Genomic DNA, 24921 nt, shown 5'->3' with positions numbered 1-24921 from the left:
TCCCAAAGGGTTAAAGACATAATCCTTGAGGCTCGTAGACCTTCAACAAGAAAGAATTATGCAGCAAAATGGAAAAGATATCTCATTTGGAGTACTGCAAAGGGAGAAGATGTGGCACTGGTAAACATAGCCAACATCCTGGAGTACTTGGCAGAGCGCTTCCATACAGGCCTGTCCTATTCTTCCATCAAGATACATGCATCAGCTATTTCAGCAGAATACAGCTTGGATCCGCCTGTCTTCTCACATCCTCTGCTCAGACAGTTTGAGAGGAATTAAAAATGTAAAACCTCCCAGGAAACCACCATTGCCAGCATGGGACTTGAACTTTGTACTAGAAAAATTGACACTTCCTCCTTTCGAACCAGCAGCAATAGCAGAATTACAATACTTATCCTGGAAGACTGCTTTCCTGCTGGCAATCACCTCAGCAAGAAGGGTCTCTGAACTACAGGCATTAATGGCAGTGCAACCCTTCCTGATCTTCCATCAAGATAGAGTGTCCATGAGAACAAATCCTACATTTATGCCTAAGGTGGTATCCAGAGTGTCTTTAAATCAGGCTATCCACCTACCTACATACTTCCCCAACCCACAGAACAGGGGAGAAAGACTGTTGCATACCTTGGATATACATAGACAATTACGCTACTACCTGGACAGGACCAAGTCCAATAGAAAAACTGACCAGCTTCTGGTAGCATATGCAACAGGAAAGGAAGGAAAACCAATTTCAAAACAGACAATCTCCAAATGGATAGGAAATTGCATTAGATTTTGTTACTCCTACCATGGAAGGAAAACTCCAGAGAACATCAGGCCTCACTCCACAAGGGCTACAGCCACTACCACAGCTTTCTTACGAGGAGTGGCTACCAAGGACATTATAGAGGCTGCTACTTGGACCTCCGTGCATACATTTGCCAAGCATTACAATTTACCTTTATACTCTAGATCCCGAGCAGGTTTTGCCACTGCTGTTTTGCAAGGGATCCTAACTACACCATAATATCTCCTCTTTTCCTCCTCCCCTAGTTTAGCTATGGTATTCTACCCATTTGTAAGGACTGCAGATGCATCCTTGAAGGACATAGTACAGTTTTGTACCTACCATAAATGTAGATGTCCGATAGGAATGCATCTGCAGTTTGGATTACCCACCCACCTTCCCCTCTGTGGTACTCCTAGGGTATTTGCCATCCTTCAGCTAGCTTGGGGGGGATCTATTATGGTGTATTTGTTTGTATATATGTACATACATGCTTATTTTATGTGTTTGCTCACTACTCTTTGGAAACATTGGCATTTATCCAAATTTAGCCATCCAAGAGGGCACCTGGCATCTGGGGCAAGAAACACTGAGGAAAATGGCGTCGGCTGATGCCTTTATACCTGAAGAACTGCAGCTATGACGTCGGGTGACGCGCGACACCAGACGAAGCCAGACCCAGACTTTGGAATCCGGCCGACCAAAGGGCTGCCTAACGACAGGACTACCCATTTGTAAAGACTGCAGATGCATTCCTATCGGACATCTACATTTATGGTAGGTACAAAACTGTACTTTCTTCAACCTCTCCGAGTGTCTGGGAAGGTGCTTGTCTAAAGGGACAAAGTCGTTTTGCAAAACAACATCACTAACCAGGTTTTCATTGGTAGAAAGCTCGTTGTTGGAAGAAGTAACCATACCAACAGGTTTGGGGAAAGCCAAACCCTTTGAGTAGTGAACTTTATCACAAGCAAACTTCCTTTCTTTTCTTGATTTTATATTGATGACCGTTTTGTCCACTGATAAAAATGTGAAAGAATTTATCTTTATGCTGTTCAGACTGCAAGTCTTTGGTCATAATACCTTTGGAGGGGTAAGGTAGCCTCCCCATAAGCATGTCAATGCTTTTCTGGTTGTTCTTTATAAGTACTTCAAATAGTTCACAGCCTTGTCAGTAGAACAAATCAATTAATTCAAGATGTAAAGGTAAATTAGCAGTCAAACTGTTGGGGAGCTTCCAATAACGAAGCCCCCTTCAGAACTCTGTGAACGTTAATGCTCTCCATAAAGTAGTTGTTTTCCATTTGCAATTTTCTAATCTTGAGTAATTTTCCTTCCAAAGAATCAATGGACTGCTCTATAGTGCTGTTTTCTAGAGGGGTGACACTGTTAAAATGCATATCATAGTTGAACCAGGTGTTAATATTAAAATTATCAGTGTTACCATGACCAACCTCGTACCGCAAAATTCTCAGAGCCACCGTAAATTCCTTGTTGGCTGAATTAGAGACCAAATTCAACAAGGAGGTTTGCCCAGGACGGATAGTATACAGTAATATAATATAATATATTAAACCACCAAACAGTAACAGACACAGTTTTTATGAGGTCGAAGCAAAGAGAAAATATTTTCGGATATAAAAATATTTTAAAATATTAAAAACCTTTTACAAAGGTGCGTGCATTGGAAATAACTACCTTTCTCGAGCTTTTAATTTTAATATGCAAGTTGTTCATTTAATCCAGGCCAGGATGTTGCATTTAGCCGTAACTGCCAAATCATTTCACATTTTTCTAGTAGGAGTGTCCAATTCCCCCCTCTTCTTTCAGAGCTATCTAAAGCCTCTATAACAAAAAACTTAAAGGAATGGATAACAAATTCAGCAGAGTGTTTGGCTAAAGAATTAATGTCTTTTCCCATTCTTGTGTCCCTTAAATGTTCATGTATACAATTCTTAAGCTTTCTATTCATCTTCCCTATATAGAAGCCTTGGTACTGAGTACAGGTTGCACAATAAACTACTCTTTCTGTGTTACAGTAGTATTTACTTACTGTCCTAATCCACCATCTATATTATCTTATCGAAGTTTCATAATATTGAATCTGATATGGTCGACACCATATCGAATTCTGAAACATCGAAAGATAAAAAAAATGCTTATAAACAAAAATAAATAAGAACTTACTTTTGCAATCAGGGGGGCAGGCCCCCCTGCACCCTTCATACCCCCCTACTTAAATATACCAACTCAGAGACCGTACTACATTGAACTAAATGGAAATTTCCCCTTGCGGAGATTTCCGTTTAAACGTTCAGTGTTTTTTGCTTTTGCTAATCTGGTGCCGACAATATCAGCTTCGATATTGTCTGCCTTCAACAACGTGAAGTAGATCCCCTATTCTAAGTATTGTTAACATGCATCTCACTCCCTTCCAAAATAAATTTGCAATAAGAACAGGAACCGCATTTTTTATGATTGCCTGAATTTCTCTCTGTTTAAAATATATTAAGGTTTTTGTCCTTTTCCATATATTATGGATGTTTTTCCCTATACATTCTTCTATTTCCTTATCTATTAATATTTCCCAGTTTATACACATTATACTTTTTATGTCATAGCTTTTAGTCCCAAAAGTAGTAGTAAATGAACTCTTGTCATTTTTACCAATGGGGGAGGGAGTAGGCAACTGTCTTGTACCTAATATTTCATGATCCCTTCTCCCAAACATTTACTTAACCTGAATTTAAGGAGAGACTGGTAATACTAATGTTTATAATGGGAATTTAATGAGCAAACTGGATTAATTTGATTACTAAATCACCAAAAGAAAGCATCTGCAACTTGACAATTTGTATTTCATGGAATGCATTAAATTGAACATCATACCGAAGGGTCTCCGCATGTCGCGGTACTCTACTGGTTTGGATCCAGATTCTACATTCCATAAAGAATTGCTCCAACTCTTTGATAGCCAGGGATTGGAATATATGAATTTGGTGGTAAAACATAATGAGAGACTTAATGAAGCATTAAGTAATGCGGTAGCTGATATGGACATGTTTATTTTACAAGACCCCAAATACTTAAATAATGAGTTTGTATACACTCGTATTTTTAAAAGCATAGATGAACAAGTGGCAAAGATGAAAAATAAAACAAATAAATAGAGACAAAAATACCTATAATAGTAATACTGCTTAGCCCTGCCCCCCACCCCACCCCCACCCTCACAAGTTTGGAGGATGAAACAGTTTCCAAGTTATGATGGTGATGCTGTGAATAGAGTGGCTGACCAAATGGGGGATGATGCTTTTTTAGACCACAATCAAGGACTAGAACTGAGACGCTCGGAGAGCCTGTGAAACAGATACCGGAATGGGAAGAGTATGGTCAGCAACCAAACTTTTTACTGGGGAACACAATCTGGAACATTTGCCCCCCAGCATGGGTGTTGGAGGGGGAAACGGAGAGGGAAGAGGGAAATGAGTGTATTACCACTTGACCATTTTGGGAATTTCTTTGCTGCCTACATGTGACATTTACTACAATGCACCAAATGACTTTAAAGTGCATAATTATTCTTTTATAGTTATTGATGCAGTTACTTGTGACATTTTTAGGAAGGAAATGACTTTTGCCCCTGAGAAGAAGCCTGATATATCTCAGATTTTAATTGACTTGAAACAGTTTGTCAGGAAATTTAATTTAAATGTATTGTTTCATGGTTTAGACAGGTGAATAAAACCACCGTCTTTCTTGTATCTACAACCCCCCCACCCATCCTTCCATTCATTTATTTGAGCATATTTGTGAGGTAGATATTTGCAATATATAGAAGTGTAAAAATTCTCGCTTGTTAATAATTTAAGTGAGGAAGAAAGAAGTAAATTGAATGTGTTGAAAAATGACAAAGGGGTAAGATTTTTAAAACCTGATAAGGGAGCAGGTATAATAGTCATGAACAAAGATGACTATAGTAAGAAGATGCTGGAAATTCTCAGTACTGACACTTGTACTAAAGTATCACTTAATGAGTTTAATGGAGCGTACAGAAAAATTGAGGGATTTGCACAACTTATTTATTGAAGGTTGTATTACAATTGACGATTTTTTTGGATGTCCTCTACCCAATGACGGCAACGATTTTTGGGGTCATGAAGTTACATAAGTATTTACACCAACCCCCCAATGTGCCCCATAGTAGACACTAGGGGTTCAGTAACACATTCTTTAGCTAAATATTTAGACATACAATTCAAAGAGTTGGTCAGGAAAAAAAATAGTGTTTGTAAAGACTGTTGGGATTTTCTTGATATGATTAATAGTATATTGCCTTCAGTGAGAGTTTTATCTTTCTAACCAGTGATGTTAAAGATTTATGTTCCATTATTCCCTTTGAAAATGAAATTGAACGGTTTTGTGATTTTTTTTTTTTTTTTTTAATAAGTAAAGGGGTCACACAAGAAAGAGTAAATGTATATAAGCCACTATTAGAGACTGTGTTTTTTAATAACTTTATATTGCTTGAAAAGGAGTACTTCTTGCAAAGACAAGGTGTGGCAATGGGGGGGGTGTCTATATTATATTGTCGACAAGTGAAAATGTCGACTCTGACTTGTTCGACACAAAAATGTCAAACTACAGAATTAACGAATGACCAAATCACCAATTTCTTTCCAACGGAAAGAAATCGGTTGGCCAAACACCAACGATGCACACAAACAAATATGCCCCCCCCCCACACTAAATATTCGGACACCGAGACTGCACTACACTCAGGGAAAGGGCAGATGTAAGAGAATGGCCAACCGATTTGGAAAGAAATCAGTGATTTTTGCCGTTCACTAATTTTGTAGTTCGACATTTTGGTGTTGAACAAGTCAGAATCGACATTTTCACTTGTCGACAGTATAATACAGACCTGGCAATGGGATCCCCTTGTGGGGGCTTGTATGCTAATATTGTCATGTTACAGTGGGAGAATTAGTTTTTGTTTGAATCCCCCTGTTTTACCTACTGTAAATTTTATACTCACTTCCTGGATGATGCTTTTATTTTATGGACAGGGAAAAGTGAGGAGAGCCCCCAATTTTTAAGTTATTTGAATGAAACCACATCATCTGATGTTAATCTTCATTCCATTCATCACTGATGGGTTGTTTGTTCCTTCCTCAGAACTGAGCCGGCCTTATACCAAGTTTACACCAGCCAAAAACTCTCGAGCTAAGCTTTTACCCATAGTACCCTTCTCCCTCTGATCTCGTGTGTCGGGTACCTGTAAAGCCGCGTCCAAGACTGCTCTCAACTAAGTTGAACTTTTTTTGATATTTTACGAGAGTTTTGGTAGTAATTTTATATTTCTCCATTCCTTTGTCTAGCTTTTGCTGTTGCTAGCCTTTCCCTTTTACATTCAGCTTTTTTCCCTATTTACCTTTCGGTAATTTTAGTACCATTGTTGGTATGGCCTTTCACCTTACCCTTGTGGTAATCCTTATATACCATTGTTGGTATTCCTCCCTCTTTTTCCTTATCAAAATTAAAAAAAAAATAAGTATATATATATATTTATTGTTGTGTCTTTCGGCTTTTTCCCGGTTAGGGCTCGCCACAGTGGAACTCCGATCTGCTAATGATTTGCAGTAGATTTTTACGTGCCGAGTTGCCAGCTCTGACGCACAGCCTTCAACGAAGGTACACCCGTTCACGCATGTCTCCACACAGGAGACGCTTTAGCTGAGAATCAAACAGGACAACGTCTTACTGTGAGGCGACAACGCTACCGCAGCACCACCGCAGTTTATATATATATATATATATATATATATATATATATAAAATCTTTCTCTTTGTTGTTTATCCTGACTGTTTAGTATGTCTGAGAAGAAGGGAAAGTCAGGCTTCAAACATTTACTGAAATGTTCTAGGAAAATGCCAAATTGAGACTTGCATGATGATTGTGTATACTGTTTGGGAGTGTCTCACCTCTCTGTACAGCCACTGTCCTCTATCTGCAAAGGGTTTAGTACCCTTACTATAAATGAACGGAAAAATAAATTAATTCTGAAGGGCCTCATTAAGTCCCCCTTTTCAGAGGCTCTTTCTGCGTCGAAGGGTTCACCCCTTCCTAAAAAAAGAGAAAAAAAGACCCCACTCTGTGCCTTCTTCACCTTCTGATGTTTTGGATAAGCCACTTAAGCCTAAGATGCCAAAATTGTCATTGGAGCCAAAGCCAGTCTCTTTGACACTGCCCTGGGTTCCGCCTACTGTTCCTATTTTCTGAACACCTGTCCGTCGCCAGTAATGTCTGTGGCCCCATCCACATCCACACTGCCAATTGTCACATCTTCTTTGGTGCTGAGTGCTTACTTCCGGTACCAGTGACTAAGACTACATTCATTACTAAGCCACCAATGATCACTGCCACCCCACTCTTGGTACCAACTATCATCACGGCACAGAGTCTGCCTTCGGTACCTATGACTTCTTGGATGTTCCACTCCCTGTCTCCAAACTCAAGACAGTGGTGCCGTTGGACACCACAACACGGACCTGATACTCCCTGTCATTTGTTCCTTTTCTTTGGCAGATATATAGCCTCTTCCTTGAACGGCCAGAGTCCCCATCGGGGATATCCACTAGATCCAGCAGGAGCCTTTCTGAATGTGATGATGTGCGCCTTGTGGACCAGCTGCTCACAGGCAGGGGGATTCCTATGCCTACTAAGACCCAACTACCTGCCTGACTTGGGATGGTTTCTCCACGGATGCCATCCTGCTCTCCTCTTTTGACCTCTTTGCCGATTTCAAAGCCCTTGATTCGAATGCCCCTTTCAGTACCCACATCCTCGGTGCCACTAGTGGACCTCACAGTGGGCCTGGGACCGACCCTTTGGCCTTCGGCTTGTTCGGAGCCAGGTCTTCTTCAGGCCAAGGATTGAGCAGCAGGGTCTTCGGTGCCAAGTACAGTCCCGAGTGTATATATGGTTCTGTCCTTTGTGCTAGGACCCCTGCTGGCACTAATCCCTCTTGAAGATCCTCTCTCGGCGGTGGCCTCAGCGGAGCGGGATGTGACCCCAGTTCCAAGCTAGACTTGCTTGGTTCTGGGCTCCCATCCCTCGTCGGGCAGGCCTGCCTTCTGAGCGATGGAGAAGGGCGCTTGTTTCTGGAAGCAAACTGCCGGCGTCAGAACCCCAAACGTCTCCTCTCCCAAACTGCAGCTGTCACAAGCTACCACTTTGGGACGGCGCGCACGAGACCCGCAGAAAACCTTACTGCAGGGTACTCCTTCTTCCGTGTCCTCCTCAGAAGTTCCCACTGAAGAGATGCCACAGAAGAAGTCATGCAAGAGGAAGCTCGTAGACTTCCCTAAGGAGTCTCTTACAGAGGATACAGATTACGATGAAGGTGAAGGGTCCCCACGGTCACTACCTGAAGATGTCTCCTTTGGGGATATTCTTGAAATGTTGAAACGGAGGGGTGACTGGAAGCCCAAAATTCCTTCCTCCGAGGAATACATTTTCCTGCAGACCTATCGTACTCGTCCATCTACCTCCTGCAGACGATCTAGTCCAGCTTGTGGTGCAGTGGGCCTGGAAGAATCTGGACTTTGTTGAGCCAATCCTATGGAGACCAGATAAAATTCTACCTCAGCCCCCCCCCCCCCCCCGAGGAGAGCCCACATTGGTCTAAAGGTTAACCACTAAATCCTCTGGTGGTGGCAGCAGCCACAAAGAAAGATCTCGCCAAAGAGAGCCAGACTGTTCACCCACCTTACAGGTAGTCTTGGGCTGTAGACAGATTAGGGAAGCAAGTCTTTGCTTCATCAACCTTTGCCATACGGTCCTTGAACTATCTGGCACGTTTTACGAGGCTTCAAAGAGACTTGATCTCTGAACTCTCTGGAACTGTATCAGGACATGTGTCTGATGAGGTGAGTGACTAAGTTGCCTCGCAGCTCACGACCCTGGAATTGATATCAAACTTGTCCATATGAGGTTAATATCCCATGCAACTAAAGGGGCGGCAAGAGCTGCAGGTTCAGGCGTAGTTATGAGATGTCACGCCTGGATGTGCCTGTGTGATTTTGCGGACCCTTTATCTTCCTTCCTGAATGCTCCAGTTGAAGCATCTGCCTTGTTTGGCCCAAAAGTGAAGAACACTTTAGCCAGGTGTGAGGAAGATGATAAGACCCTGTCTGCTGTAGGTGTACGCTTTTCAACACCCCAGTGTTCCTTCTCCTGGAATCAAAGGAGTGGGAAGTTGTGGCACAAGAAGTCTCCGAGTCCTTTTCATGACACACGTGTTGAGTTCACTCCCAGAGGCAGAGCGGGTAACTCTTCCGGAAGACGCCCCTACTGAGGCAGAGGGAGCCTGCATAACCAGAGACTCGTTCTCTGAACAGTCCTATTAGCATTCCTGAAGAGTGCCCCGATTGCTTTCCTCTGGAAGCAGTCGTGGATGTTTCTGTCTGCGCTACACTGCCTGGCAATCAGTAACCACCGATTCTTGGGTGCAGAAGATAACCAGAGGTTTCCACATCCCATTCGATTCTTGCCCAAAGCCACCAAGCCGAATTCCTGATGTCCCACCTAAAGGGAAGTAGCAGCCCTAGAAATAAAAAGACTGTGTCAAAAAAGAGTCATCCAAGCAGTCCCTTCAGACCAGTGTGGATCTTGATTTTACTCGAAATTCTTCTTGGTGCCAAAAAATACAGGGAGCTGGAGAACGATTTTGGATCTCAGCAATTAAACAAGTTTGTCACAAAAATGAAATTCAACATAGTCACAGTTCAGTCCATTCTCCCTTTTTGGGGGGAAGGCGATTGGATGTGCTCAGTGGACCTTCAGGATGCATATTACCACATCAAAATGGACAAGCACTCCAGAAGGCTACTTCGCTTCCGGCTGTGAGCCAATCAGTCCCAATTCCGTGCTCTGCCCTTCGGACTCTCTACAGCCCCCAGAGTGTTCACCAAATGCATGGCAGGAATGACAGCTCACTTGAGACTGTCAGGATTCCAGGTGTTTCCATATTTAGATGATTAGATCCTCATCGCCCTCACCAAGGATCTGCTGGTTGTTGTTGTGTCCTTCAGTTTTTCCCGGTTAGGGGTTGCCACAGTGAAACTCCGGTCCGCTAATGATCGGCAGTAGATATTTACGTGCCGAGTTGCCGGCCCTGACGCACAACCTTCAACGAAGGTACGCCCATTCACGCATGTCTCCACACAGGAGACGCTCTAGCTGATAATCAAACAGGACAACATCTTACTGTGAGGCAACAACGCTACCACAGCACCAAGGATCTGCTGGTAATGGCCCTGAAATACATCCTCTGTCTGGTGAAACTTCTTAGAATATCCATAAATTGGGAAAAATTCAGCCTGATGCTGACCCAATCCACAGAGTTCATGGGAGCAATATTCAACACCCACTCCTGCTTAATATCTCTTCCAGATCACAGATTACAAAGACTAAGGCTCCAACTCCGGGTCATACTCTGTCAAAACTGTCAACACGAGAGGTCCTTTAGATCCTAGGTTCTATGGCAACTTCTATACCAACGATACCTCTTGCGAAACTTCACATGAGACTCATTCAATGGCTTCTACTATCTCAGTGGTACCCAAATCAGTATCCTTTGTCCTTCCAGATTTGAATAACAAATCGTTACAAACAGGACCTAATGTGGTGGGTGAGGCCAGAGAGAGAACTTTGGAGCCTCCCCTTCCATTCTCCGCAGCCCAGAGCCACTGTGATCGTGGATGCTTCCCTGATTGGGGGGGGGGGTGCATGGTCAGGTAGTGGTGGTCCAAGGCACATGATCTGCATTGGATGCCAATCTGCATATCAGTGCCCTAGAACTGAGGGCAGTGCTTTTAGCATTGCAAGCATTCCAGTCTGTCCTTCCTTCCGGGATAAATTGCCTATCAATCAGGCAATGTCAGCAGTCTGGTATATCAACAAACAAGGCGAAAGCAAGTCGTAGCCATTATGTCGAGAGGCCATGAGGAGTTGGCAGCGGGCAATAGCTTCCATCTGCTTTCTGATAGCAATGCATATTCCCGGGAATGCCAATGTGATTGCGGACAAGTTCAGCCCATGCATTCCCATGCATTCTCCTGCCTCATGAGTGGTCCCTCAGTACGTCTATAGCAGAGAAAATGTTCAGCAGTTGGAGCCAGCCTTGCTGTGACCTGTTCACCTCACCGTCCAACCACAAATGCAGCAACTACTTTGCCCTAATCTCCCTGCAGGGAGAGAGTCCCCGATGGAAGCTCTGATCCACAATTGGCCCACGGGACCTTTGTATGCTTAACCCCCATTCCACTGATTCCTCAATTCTTGAAGAAAGCTCTTCAGCTGAAAAACCAAGTGATCCTCATAGCGCTCTACTGGCCTCAAAAAGTATGGTTCCCCCTTCTTCGGGCTCACCTGTTATTTCGACCATGGATGCTGGATCCAATTCCAGATCTGATTTCTCTCCCCCAAGTATCGAGCTTACCAAACTTAACCAGTCTCAAGCTGACAGCTTGGCTTCTCCACTTCTGCTGATTGCCTAACAGAACATTCTTTCCTCCCCAGCCCAACAGAACATTCTTTCCTCCCCATTATGTGATATTATTCTGGCCTCTCGCAAACCATTCACCAGGAAACTTTATCTGGATAAATAGAAGAGATTTTCGATTTGGTCTAAGGAGAGAAAACTAGATCTGTTCATAGCCCCAGTTAGGCAACACTGGATTACTTGTCAAATTTTTTTTGTAGGTAGCACGGCAGCTTCCACTGTATGAGTCCGCCTAGTTGCCATTTCAAACCTTCATAATTTTGAAAATTCTGCCTTGATCTCACATCGTCTGTGTAAAACCTTTCTGAAAGGAGTCTCACATTAGGCTCCCGATCAGACAACCTATAGAGCCATGGAACCTTACACTAGTCCTATAATCTTTGACGCAACCTCCCTTTGAACCTGCAGTAACTTGTGACATCAAATTTCTATCATGGAAATCTCTTTTTCTGGTGACCATCACATCAGCTTGGTGAATTTCAGAACTCCTCGCTCTATGCATAAAACGTCCCTATTTGATTTTCCTCAAGGACAGAGTATCATTCCGGACAAATCTTTCCTTTCTCCCTAAAGTGATTTCTGACTTCTCCATTAACCAGACTATTGACCTACCAGTTTTTTTTACCAAATTTTTAAAATAAATGAGAATCCTGTCTACATTCTTTAGATGTACATAGACAGTTGAGATTCTATCTGGATAGGACAAATCCATTGTGCAAATCTGTCCAGCTATTTGTTTCCTTTTCTGGTCCTAAGATGGGAAAGTCAGTTTCTAAGGTAACCCTTTGTAAATGGCTCACAGACTGTATACTGTTAATCTACCGTCATGAGAAAGAACCTGTTCCACAGAAAATCAAAGCTCACTCCACTAGCTCTTTAGTCACTTCTGTGGCTTTTCACTCAAGAGCTTCTTTGGATGATATCTGTGCAGCAGCTACATGGGTTACTCCTCATACCATTATCACTCATTACAAATTGGATCTGGTCTCCAGGGGAAGAGCTTCATTTGGCTCAGTGGTGCTCAGGAATATTCTTCCATAGGGCCGCCCAAGTGACATAAAGTAGCTGGTCAGTGATGAAGGGAATGAAGATTAACAACATCAGATAAAGAAGTTATATCTTACCATAACGTTCCATCTGTGTTGTTGATCTATGTCCATTCATCACGTCCCACCCTCCTTCCCCCTCCTAAGGCTCCTGGGGATACTTGGGTCCAAGTCTTAAGAATAGGGTGCCTGTGCAGAAACTGCCTCTGCTTTACTAATAATGGGCAAATTCGATCTGAGGTAACAGGGAGAAGGTTACTGTGGGTAAAAGCTTAGCTCGAGAGTTTTTTGGCTGGCGCAAATTTGGTATAAGGCCGGCTCGGTTCCGAGTACGGAACCGACAACCCATCAGTGATGAGTGGATGAAGATCAACAACACAGATGGAACATTATGGTAAGACATAAGATTTGTCACTGAATTGTTTAGAAATTTTTAGATAAGACACATACTCTAATGGGTTTTTACACTTCTCTAGTGCCCATCCCCCACAACAGAAAAAGGCCATAACAAAAGGCCAATTCGTGTGTGTTGCACAAATACTGTGTACTTTCGAGTCCTTTTTAGATGAATGAAACTGTTCATAGGAGATGTTTTTGAGAAGGGGTTATCCCTTGAAGCTAGAGAGAGAAAAGGGACATTTTAAGGCTATTTTATGGGATGGTAATATAAGTAATGATGGGGACGTAGGCAGAAATGAGCATGATAGAGAAATGTTTGGGAGAGGGAATCATGAAATATTAGGCAGAGGACACTTACCTACCTCCTCCCCATTGATAAAAAAATACAAGAGTTCATTTATTGCTACTTTTGAGCCTAAAAGCTATGACACAAAAAGTGTACTGTGTAAAAATTGGGGAATATTAATGGATTTTAAGGAAATAAGAGAATGTATAGGGGAAAAAAACATCCATAATATACAGAAAAGGACCAAACCTTAAGAATATATTTGAAAAAAAAAAAAAAGAGAGAAATTCAGGGAATGATGGAAAAAATGTGGTTCCAATTCTCATTGCAGATTTATTTTGGAAGAGAGCGAGATGCTTGTTAACAATACTTGTATTAGGATAGCAAGTAAATATTACTGTGACACAGAAAGATTACTTTATTGCGCAACCTGTACTCAGTACCCAGACTTCTATATAGGGAAGACAAATAGAAAGGTTAGGAATCATATATATTAACATTTAAGGGATATAAGAATGGGGAAAGACACTAACTGTTTAGCCAAACAGTGTGCTGAATTTGTTGCCCATTCCTTTCAGTTTTTGTTATAGAGGATTTAGACATTTCTGAAAGGGGGAGGGGGCTTAGACACTCCTACTAGAAAAACGTGAATTGATTTTGCATTTGTGGCTAAGTGCAACATCCTGGCCTGGATTAAATGAAAAACTATATACATCTTGAATATTCAAATGAAAAGCTCTAGAAGTATAGTTATTTCCTTGCATACACCTTTTGTAGAAAAAAAAAAAAAAAAAAAAGGTTTAATATTTTAAAATATTTTATTTGTCTGAAAAGAGTTTTCTCTTTGCTTCGACCTCATAAAAACCCTCTCTCTGTTATTGTTTGGTAGTTTGTTATATTATTGTTGGAATTTTTGAATATGCATTTAAGTTTTTGAAATTTAAATTTATTTATCTTAAATGAATTCAGTTATATATTTTTTGTGTGGGTTATATGTATTTTATAGGTGTCAAAATAGATGAACACTAGTTCACATTAGATATATTATATGAAATGGAGGGGGGGGTTTGTTTTTGTTTTTTGGGGAGTTAAGCAAGGTTGGCCTTGGTTAGTACTTGGATGGGAGACCACCTGGGAACACCAAATGCTGGGGGGGGGGGGTCTGGGGGAAGTGATATCATTGCAGAAGGTGGTCACGTGATTGTTCTTTGCTGTAAAACTTCCTGTGAAGTATGTAATAGTATCTGATGAAGTTTCAAACTCTTGAGATGAAAGTGCTTATTGGCTATATATAATATGACTTTTTTGCTCATTAAAGTGCATTTTTAATCTTCACTTGTGAATGGGCCTTTGAGAAGACACACGCTTTGTGGATTTAATTGAATGGATATACAGAGTGAACTGTTGGTAACCATAAGGAACACAGAGTGTTTTCATTTTGTTGGTTTACGTGGTGGTATGGTATTTTATTATGTATTTATTTACATTTGTTTAGTGGGTAATGTCCGACTGGGCAAAGTGCCCTTTTTCAGCAGAGACCCGGGGAGAAAAGTTCCAGAAACATAGATATACAAAGGAATATATATATATATATATATATATATATATATATATATATATATATATATATATATATATATATATATAAAGCAGCAATACAATAAGATTACAAAATCATACAGAGATACATTAACAATTTGTATTAAAAACATGCATTTTTTTATATCTACATTCCAATGAGTGGTAGGAATGTCTTCATCCAAAGGTTATGAGTTTGTCTGAGAGCTGCATATAGTGTGATGCAGGGGGGACAGGTTAGTCAGGAGGAGAGCAGGAGCATATCCAGTGAGTTATGAAGTATTGTTTTAGTGTTGGTGTGTGAAGGAGTGAAATTTTCACCAAATCTGTCTGCTAGTAGGTTTGCTGTCTCAGGAGATCAGTGTGTGTGATACATTAGTCACTAGTTTGACACATGCTTGGGTCCTACGTTTTAGGCTACTTACATAGCTCTAAAAAGGCCTTCTGGTTATCCTTGGATGTGATTTAGGTTTTTGTCAGAGTTACCCTTAGAGGATTTGACATGTTGTCTTTGCCTGTTGAGGCTGAGGAGGGTGCTTTTCCATTGTTGGAGCCTCTCATTACTTTTCTTAGACAGCAACTTTTTGCATTTGTTGTAAAGTTTGTTGATGCTGGATGTCCACCATGGTGGCTTATTTCTTCTTGGGGCTCTGGCTTTGATTCTCTCTGGAACAGCCAAGTCTGTACACTTATACAAGTGATTGTACAGGGGTTCAGTGTAAACTTTGGTATAGTTACCACTTCCAGCTGGGGGTGTGGCTTGCAATGCATTTATACTTTCCTGTAGGAGGGTATAGTTTACCTTGGTGACGTTTTTTAGTCTGCTTCGCCCTTTGTAAGTTTTGGTGTTAGTGCCAGTTCGAAGGCAACTGATTTGTAGTCAGATTTAACTAATGAAGGTCTGACTGTTGCAGCAGTGCAGCTGTTTGTCCTGTTAGTGAGGACCAGATCTAGTATGTTTGTTCCTCTTGTTGGGGTTTGAACAGTTTGTTCCTGGGCGTTTGAGTTAACAAAGTCAAGGAAGTTTTGTGCATGTGAGTTAGGGCTAGAATAGATTTCCCAATTGATGGTGGGATAATTGAAATCCCCCATGACCAGAGTGTTTTGCAATGTTTGGATTGACTGTAGTGTGGTCAAATAGGCCTCGTGCGCATCATGATTCATGGAGGGGTATCTGTAACAACCTATGACTTGAATGGGGGTCTTGCGCACAGTAATCTGAACTTGGGAGTAATTCCATGGAGTTGTCCAGTCTAATTAGCCGTGAAATTAATTTATCTCTAATACAGATACAAATGCCACCTCATTTGGTTCTGACATGTTTGTCTTGCAGTCTGAAGATGTGGAAGGCATTGTAACCTTGGAAGGCTGGGGTACTCTGTGAAGCCTTGAACAAGTTTCTGTGAATGCACACAGACATCTACATCTTCCAGTGATACAAGTGCTTCCAGGGTGTGCAGTTTTTGGCTTAAGCTCATAGTGTTTAGCAGCATAACCTTTATTTTGTTGTGATTGGCAATTTTCACATTGGCAGTTTTGTTTCTGAGACCTTGCCTAAAAAAAGGCACTATGGAGGAGGCGAGCATTTGCCAAAAGCCTAATGGTGCCAGGTGCAAACCATCTCTGGCAAAGCAACAAGGTTTGTTAACCATGTTATCCCAGGCTGACAGAAGCTTGATCCCCTTTGAATGACACCAAAAAACTAAGCCAGTTATTAAAATTTATCATTTCTTGTTTATACTGTGGCATCTTTCTAAGTGAAGGTAATATGCTGCACAAGACTAGGGTCTTACCTGCCTGGGGCACATACTCAGCTTAGTCATGTCTCTCTTCAAGTAGTCCAATGAGTTATGTCTCTGGTCGTTCACTCTAACATGAACCATGACAAAGTTATAATGGTATTTTTTTGCCGAGAGATCTGAGTGCATGTATGATGATGAATCTTGGCAGTGGACAGGCAGTTGACAGTGACTTTCTCTTTATCTAACCTGGTGAGTGGAACATCCATGTGTCTCACTTTGGAGTTTCCAGTGGCAATAAAATTAGTTTTTTGAGTGTTATGCCTTAAGGGTTTGGTAAGATGCTGGTGTTGCTGTACGTCTTGGCTGCTGTGGGAACTGTTAGTTCTAGTAGTCTTGTGTTTTGGAAGTCTCTGTTTTTTCACTAGGTTTTTTTGAGAGAACCTCCACTTATAGGTTCATAGGTTGGTACTAGGCTGTCTGCCCTAGGGCCTATACAAGCCTAGCCATAACAATTCCCTGGCTATTTCTTCCCACACTATTTACTTCCCTGGACCCCTGTCTAGCAGGGCGACTGACGTGATCCCTGGAATGAATTTCCTTTCTCCCATCCGGTCATCAAGGTTCCTTTTAAAGTGGGCCAAAGAGGCACTCTGCTTGACATGTATGGGCAGTCTATTCCAGAGTCTGGGGAGTCTCTGGGTCAGGAACCTATCCCTTCAGCAGGTTTTGTGTATTGTGATAAGATTTAGATCCTTGGTATGTGACTGTGAGGGATTGGGATTTCTTTAAGCGTAGCATGTCCAACAGCTCATGGGTTTGACATGGCCTTGTATGTTAAGCTGAGATTACCTCGGAGTAGACGATATGTGACAGAGTACAGCTGATGTTTTTTATGGCGGTCAGCATAGGGCATCTGCTTTAGGCCTGTGATTCTTTTAGTCTGGTATTTCTGCGGCCTTTCCAGTTGTTGCAGATGTCTTGAGAGGTACATACCAAATGGGGTGTTGTATTCTATAATGGGTCTAATGAGAGATGAGTACAGTGGGACATTGACCTCCTTTTTTCTGGATGAAAAGCCCTTAGTGATGAGGTGTGCCACAAAGAAGGATTTCCTGTCTGTTGTGGCGATGTGGTTATTGAAGGTGAGACCACTGTCCAACTGTGTCCCCAAGTCTCTTATCACACTTTTGGTGTTTAGTGTACTGCCACCTATGTGATGATTCACGAGTACATGTTTTTTCCCAAAGGGGATAACTATACATTTCTTGGCATTGAGCGTGAGCCCATGGCTCTGGCACCAAGCATCTGTTTCTGTAAGGCCCTTTTGTTGAATATCCACATCATTTGGGGATTCAATAATGACTCCCAGTTTGCAGTCATCTGCGAACTTTGTTAGCCAGAGTCCCTTCGTGTTGGCCCGTACTTCAGAGAAGTAGATGCCAAACATGAACGGTCCCAGGACTGAACCCTGAGGTACTCCACTTGTCACTTGTCTGGATCTGGACTTATGTAGATTTATGTGTTAGATGCGTACTGTGTGTATGAGTAGTGGTACGTTGTGCCTGAGTAGTGGTGGGTGAGTTGACAACCTCTTCTGTGTTACTGTTTTGAGGGCAAGAGAACAGGGTTTCAAGATTCTTGGTGTAGCTGCACATTTCACACTCTGTATTAGAGTGAGTTATTAGTAAAGGGTTGTCAGTGTACATGAGGCCGTTGCTATACTACCTCAGGAGACCCAAGTCGACCAGACTGGCAGGAGAAACAAGGGTAGTCCAACTGTCTATAATGCTAAGTTTGAAGAATTGTTATCACTAAGGGGCAGCTTTCAAGATTGATCTAGGAGCTGCTGTGTAGACTGGCATTTCTGACGGGGTTTTTGGCTGATGGTTTAATAGGTCACAGCTCATTAGCAGTACTTCTAAGACTGGAAATGTACTAAAGATGAGGACTACACTAATGGACTACAGTTGTATCTAAGGGAAAAAATTGTCAGGCTGTGGCGCACAATTGTGCAGCAGTGCACATTGTTGCTTGATGCTCATACACAGCAGAAATTCGTTCAAATGCAGGGCTTAAATACCAGGATATAAAAACTTAAAAAGGGGGGGGGGGCAGTGAGGGTGCTTACACCAAGCCCTAGATCATTCGCCCTTCACCAGACTTGTTCCAATCAGCACGTCTCTCCCAAGGGTGCAGAATGGCCCCTTCCAATCCAAGATGGTGTAAACAATTAGCTCAGAGTACAACAGCCACTGCAAACAGATCCAAATGCAGCATATCTGCACTATGTTATCCACTAATTCATGTGGGAAACACTAAACACGTGTTTTAAACGGCAGAAAAACAGCAGTGAGACCCAAAATAATGTTTCAAACAGCTAAAAACAGAAAGGAGACACTAAAGAATATTTTAAACAGCAAACAAATTGGCTATTTAAAACAGTGCTTGGAGGGAAAACAGTAAACAGAACTAATGCTTTGCAAACAGCGTGCAATAGCAGTAACTACTTTGCAAACAGTGAAAATAGCAAAAAATCTTTGTAAACATTGAAAACAGCAACAAAGTAGGATTTAACGGGCACAGTAAGGCAGACAAATGCAGTACATACAGTGCAGTTTAGTTTACAATATTAATTTACTTTTTCCTGACTCAAAAAGTTAAGATTCTCGTGTATATGGTGTATGGAAGGTAAATCTAGCCTAGAAATAGTACCACAGGGTAATTGATTATATACAAATGGTAATATATAGGTGCTGCTTTTTTTTTCTTGTTGGTTCCTGAATATATACAAGCTGGGCTAATAAAATCTTCTGGGTTAGAAACTGTAGCAGCTGTTGCAGCTGCAATAAATACTCAGCCCTTACTAGGAAAAGCAAATCATTGTAGTTAGGTTTGTGTTGTTTTACATAGTGTTAAAATATGCTTTCTTAAGCTTTAAAATAAGTATGCACCAAGTGTAAGCATACCAGTCTTGTACAGCAGAGAATATATAGGGATTCTTTGTTTTTCTGTCTCATTTTCTTTCTTTTTATGATCACAATGCTTTTTTTTTGTATATATTCTCAATTCTTACATGATAAATGGACACCCAGGGATATAACTGTAGCAGTAAATGCAGACCCAACAAGTAAAAGAGCTGCTATATATATATAAAAGGAATGTGTACGTATGACCAGCATAACAATGAACATGCAAACACTGTTTGACAAAACTATATTAAGGTGAAATCATTTGTGTATGTTGTTACTCTTCTATGTGGGAACACAATTAAAACGTGATAGTTTGCTTTGTACTATAGTTTGATTAGATTGCTATTTGCCTATTAAGCTAGATATATAAATTTCAGTTAAAATATGCTCGGCTTAATTATTTTCATCCACAGCATTGATATGTACAAAAAATTCTAATAATTTTGAAATGTTATTTTGTCCCTGTATATATCCACTTATTCAGAAAGCCGGCAATCTGTGTATTATACCCTTTAGATGATCTCTGTGGATTCATGGAATGTAAAGGGCTTACAAGATGAGAAAAAAAAGAATCTATTAATGCACTTAATTTTTAAATCTAAGGCAGAGATAACTTTCATACAAGAAACGCATGTTGAAAGAGTAATGGGAGAAAGATACAAAAGAAAAATGGGTGAAATATATTGTTGCTGCTGGTGACAGTGCGGCTTCTAGGGGAGTTGCCATAGTAGTTAAAAAATCTTTTGATGGTAATATATGGAAAGGTAGCTGTGACCCAAGTGGTTGTAGATGGTGTTATTTTACTTGCAAACTGCCACAGTTTAAAAAAACATTTCTTAGTCCTGAATGTTTATGCCCCATGTTTGCATCAAATAACTTATCTATACGAGATATACAGAATCTTAGAGAACTATCCTAATTACTTCTGTATCATAGGAGGTGACTGGAATATGTTAATTAATCCAGAACTTGATGTGACAAATAAGAATAACAAGCAATCGGTTCGGTTTACTACACTAATAGCTGAAATAATGGAAGATTTTAAGTTAGCTGACCCATTTGAAAGCTATAGAAATAGTATAACTACTAGTAAATTCACTTATTCACCATACTGCAAGTCTTGGTCTAGGATAGATGTATTTTTAATATCTGAAATCTTATTAAATAATACAGTCCCATACAGTAGTGAACCTAGGACAATATCGGATCATGCAAAGATAAATATTACACTAAAGTTGGGGGGCTCAGTGCAAGGACACCAAACAGTCATGAACTGGACATTAAATACTAACTTACTAAAGCTTAAAGATGCTTCACAAAATGTCATAGACATTCTTACCCAAACTTATAACAACCTAGAAGTAGTAGATATACCATACGACATTCAATGGCATGCTACAAAAGCCACTATTAGGGGTATGTTAATTCAAAAAGCTGCTTTCTATAAAAAATTAAACAGAGAAGTCATATTAATAGAATCAAAATTAAAAAATATAGTCAGAACTGAAAATAAATTATTCACCAGTACTTGAAAGTCAAATGGTTACACTACAAGGACAACTACGTGAAATTCAAACACAGCAGTACTCAATCAATGAAATTAAACTCCTCCACAAATATGCCGAATGGGCTTAATCGCCCACAAAAGCACTGCCAAGAATCATAAACATTAAGAATCCTCCAAAATAAAGCAACTAAATTATAATAACAAACCTTTAGAGTCAGATAAAGAGATCATTGCAGCTTTTGAAGAGATATACCAAAAACTATATGGACCCCAAGACCAGTTTAATGAGTCATTATTTCATCAATTTACCGAATAGTTACAATTTCCAGTACTGAATGAGAGACAAATAAATAACCTTAAAGCTCCCTTAAGTGTAGAAGAAGTCATTGCTGCTGTAAATAAGTTGAAACCAGGTAGATCACCAGGGCCTGATGGTTACGTGACGGAATTTTACAAGACCTTCAAGAAACAGTTAGCTCCTATACTACTTAAATTATACAGATATGTAATAGTGTATGGTACCAAAGACCTGTATGTCAGTAACTCAAAAACTATATTTATACCAAAATACAAATCTGATGCATCAAACCTAAATAACTACAGGTCGATAGTACTTATAAATATTGATATTAAAATTCTTTCTACAATATTAGCTAATAGAATCTAACAAATTCTACCTCACATTGTATCTTCTGAGCACCTAGGCTTTATGAACAACAGACAAATATATGACAGCACACTTAATATTGATTCAATCATTAGTTTAAAAGCAAATGATAAATGCCCTAGCTATGCACTGTCAGTAGATGCAACCAAAGCTTTTGATAGAGTAAATTTTGATTTTTTTATTAAATATACTCAAGAAATTTAGTATTCCTGAGGGCTATATAAACGCGGTTAGGGCTTTATACAAAAATGCCATAACAACACTATCTATACATAAAAAGCAATCATAGCCTATTCAAATAGTGAACGGTACAAGGCAAGGATGCCCACTATCACCTTACCTGTTCAATATATACATAGAACTTCTGCTGCTTGAAATATCACAAAAAACTTACCACCATATTATGAATATTTCCAAAGTCCCAATAAAGTATACAACTTTTGCTGACTATCTTAACATTTATTTTGAATTCCCTAATACTGATTTGAATAAGATACTAAACTCCATTGAAAAATTCTCAAAAATATCTAATTATGCGATTAACCCTAATAAATCCATCATATTCCCTAGGAATACTCTAGGACATAAGGAATTCTATTTCCCTGTAACTGAAATTAAAGTCAATTATAATCTCAAATATCTGGGTATTATGTTCACTCACACCCAGTCTGACATGACTAAAAACAACTTATTTAAAACCTGGTCTAACAACACTGAATAACACTAAGAGATGGTTAAACCTCAATCAGTTTCCACTAGCTAAGGCGGCCATAGTAAAAATGAATATTCTTCCAAGACTATTGTTTCATTTTAGTGCTTTTAACCAAAATATACCAAAAAAACAACTTCTTCATACTTGAAACACTACTAGGAAAGTTTATTTGGCATCCAAAAAGTGCAAGAATAAAATACACTAAATTAACATTACCCTAACAAAAAGGGCGCCTAGACCTACCTGAATTCCAAACATAATACAACATACTAAACGCTAATCGAATTATACATATAGCAAATTCTGAACCATCCAACAAAGCGTGGTATCCACTATGGATTAAAATATATTACAATCATCTAAGCTCATGCAGTTTAAACCCTAGAGCAGTACTCTTTCTAAATTCTAAGACTTTAAAGCATGTTAAGGTTCATCCCATAATAATAAGAAACACAGTAATATGTCAAAAGCTGTTAGTCACCCTAAATCTTAAAGATACTTTGGTATTGGGACAGCCAGTACACCTTAATCCTAATATTAAATTAAACAATACTATATTAAACCTGAATCAGTATCCAAAAATTAAAAATATCACTGTATGGGACCTATATCATATCAAAAGTTTCTCAGCTGACGATATTAGACAAAAACTTGAAGTAAATAAAAGCTATAATGCCATAATCAACCAATTAATATACCTAATCAAAACAATTACTATGAATGTCAAAATAGACAGCCAAGACATGCAGGTATATCAATAAATTATTAACCTGTTACTGTCGATATCTAAAACGTTATCAAATACATATAGATTAATAAAAATTAGATAACAAGATGCAATTGTATAGTCCAAATTCTGGGAAGAGAAAAATAATAAGTTAACTGATGAACAAAAATCTGATGCTATTGAACTTACTTTGAAATTAACTCCCCTTAAAAAACGTAATTTATACCCAAATTATGGTCTATGACAGTGCATATCACACACCACTTTTTCTTAACAAAATGAATCCCTCCCACTCCCCTTATTGTACCATATGCCAAAACAGTGTTGCTGACACCCTTCATATTTTTCGGAGCTGTAAAAATGTTTACAAGCTGTGGTGTCCGCTAAGAACTAAGTTTGAGAAAAGGGATACCCCAAATCTACCCTGTCATGGGAAATGGCAGTTTTGCATATATTCCCTAATAATTTCTCATATGAAAATAAACACATCATAGTCACATTGTGTGCAATGATCAAATCATATATAGCCCAAAATTGGTTAGATAGAAGTAAAATCACATGGGAAGAATTTAAAGGAATGGCTATAAAATACTTATTAGCCAGCAAATTAATTACAAGAAGCCAAAAAAAAAAACTATCTTACTATCAGAAACATTGGAAAACGCTTTTAGAAATCCTAGGACAAAATTGATTTATGACCGAGGGACACCATCAATATTACTTTACATAATTAAGGGAAACTAAAGGCAATTATTATAGAAATACCCACAATAACAGTGTACAGGTCATGGCAAACACATATAAGATGAATATTAAGGTGATATCAATGTATATATTGTACATAGTGCAAGACAGAATGTTTATTTAGGTAGACTAGAGTATCTGGTTGCAGTGTTTTAATGTCACATTTTCAATATGTTGTATACTATCTTTATGTAAATGTCTGTTTTACAGCTCATTAATAGCTTAATTATTAGACAATTCTGTATAATTGTTACTTTAACATTGATGATTTATGTTATGTATATCGTATTTGGATGACTGAAACTTGATATTCCAAGTAGCTTGTATGTATATTTTCTGTGTCATTCTTTTCTTGTATTTAAATAGAAGTGAAATGCAATAAAAATTATATTTGAAAAAAAAAACAGTATTAAATAGGCAGAGTACAATAAAAAGTGCAGTAAATAGTATAATCAAGCAACAAAACAGGGAACTTATAGTTTTTGGGAAGCTCAGAAGCCACTAGTCTTCTAGAATCTCAGCTTAGAGTTGTGGCTAGTAGCCCAACTCAGTTCAGCTCAGATCAAACAAACAGAAGAAACCTGCACTATGGCTCCATTGACTGAGTGTTATTTTAGTTTATTTTATTTATGCGTTTTTTTTTCCTCACTGCCTGCCAAGCATCAATCCTGCTGTTGGTTGACTAGCCCATCCTTTTTCCATGCTTAAGGGATGAGAGACAAGTTAGAGCAACTGAGAGGTCTAACATTAAGGCAGGCTTCAGGGATACTTTGGACTTCTACTTAATGCTCTAACCCTACTGTACATGCCAGTAACACTTTTCAGTATTTGACATGCAGTGGGAATCAACGAGGGCATGTCACTTGCTTCCATGAGTGATGTTAGCCCCTCACAATAGCTAGCCCTGAGAACTTGAAACCAGTGCTGTCATGACATCTGCAGTGAGGGTTGGACTGTGCACAATGGTCATGCACTCCCATACCCACACACCTGGGGAGAGTTGAGCTAACAAAGATGTCAGTCCTGTACTTTCCCACCCAAGCCACAAGTCTAACTTGAGTTCCCTGGGTTATAGTTACGGTTTTATCCCTCTGTGCCAATGGAGCTGCTACTTTTGTCATTTTATTATGACAAATATGTATATTTTTTGTTGTGTTGTATTTCCTCCTTTGCCTCCCAACAATCAAACCTGTAAGGAGCCATCATC

The 24921-nt window shown here is 39.8% G+C and overlaps 1 protein-coding gene across 1 annotated transcript in view; it reads right to left on the bottom strand.

Annotated features, from left to right (window-relative positions):
• The window catches only part of TRIO (trio Rho guanine nucleotide exchange factor), a 5137669-nt gene that overhangs the window by 1773635 nt on the left and 3339113 nt on the right, over positions 1–24921 (bottom strand). Inside the window, exon 38 of the mRNA XM_044065600.1 lies at positions 23014–23099. Coding sequence (XP_043921535.1) covers positions 23014–23099 — 86 coding nt within the window. The remainder of the gene's footprint in view (positions 1–23013; positions 23100–24921) is intronic.

Source organism: Protopterus annectens, chromosome 3.part0 (assembly GCF_019279795.1).
Source record: "Protopterus annectens isolate FY-2018-M chromosome 3.part0, PAN1.0, whole genome shotgun sequence".
Classification (NCBI taxonomy): Eukaryota; Metazoa; Chordata; order Ceratodontiformes; family Protopteridae; genus Protopterus; species Protopterus annectens.
This window is presented reverse-complemented; position numbering and strand designations above follow the sequence as displayed.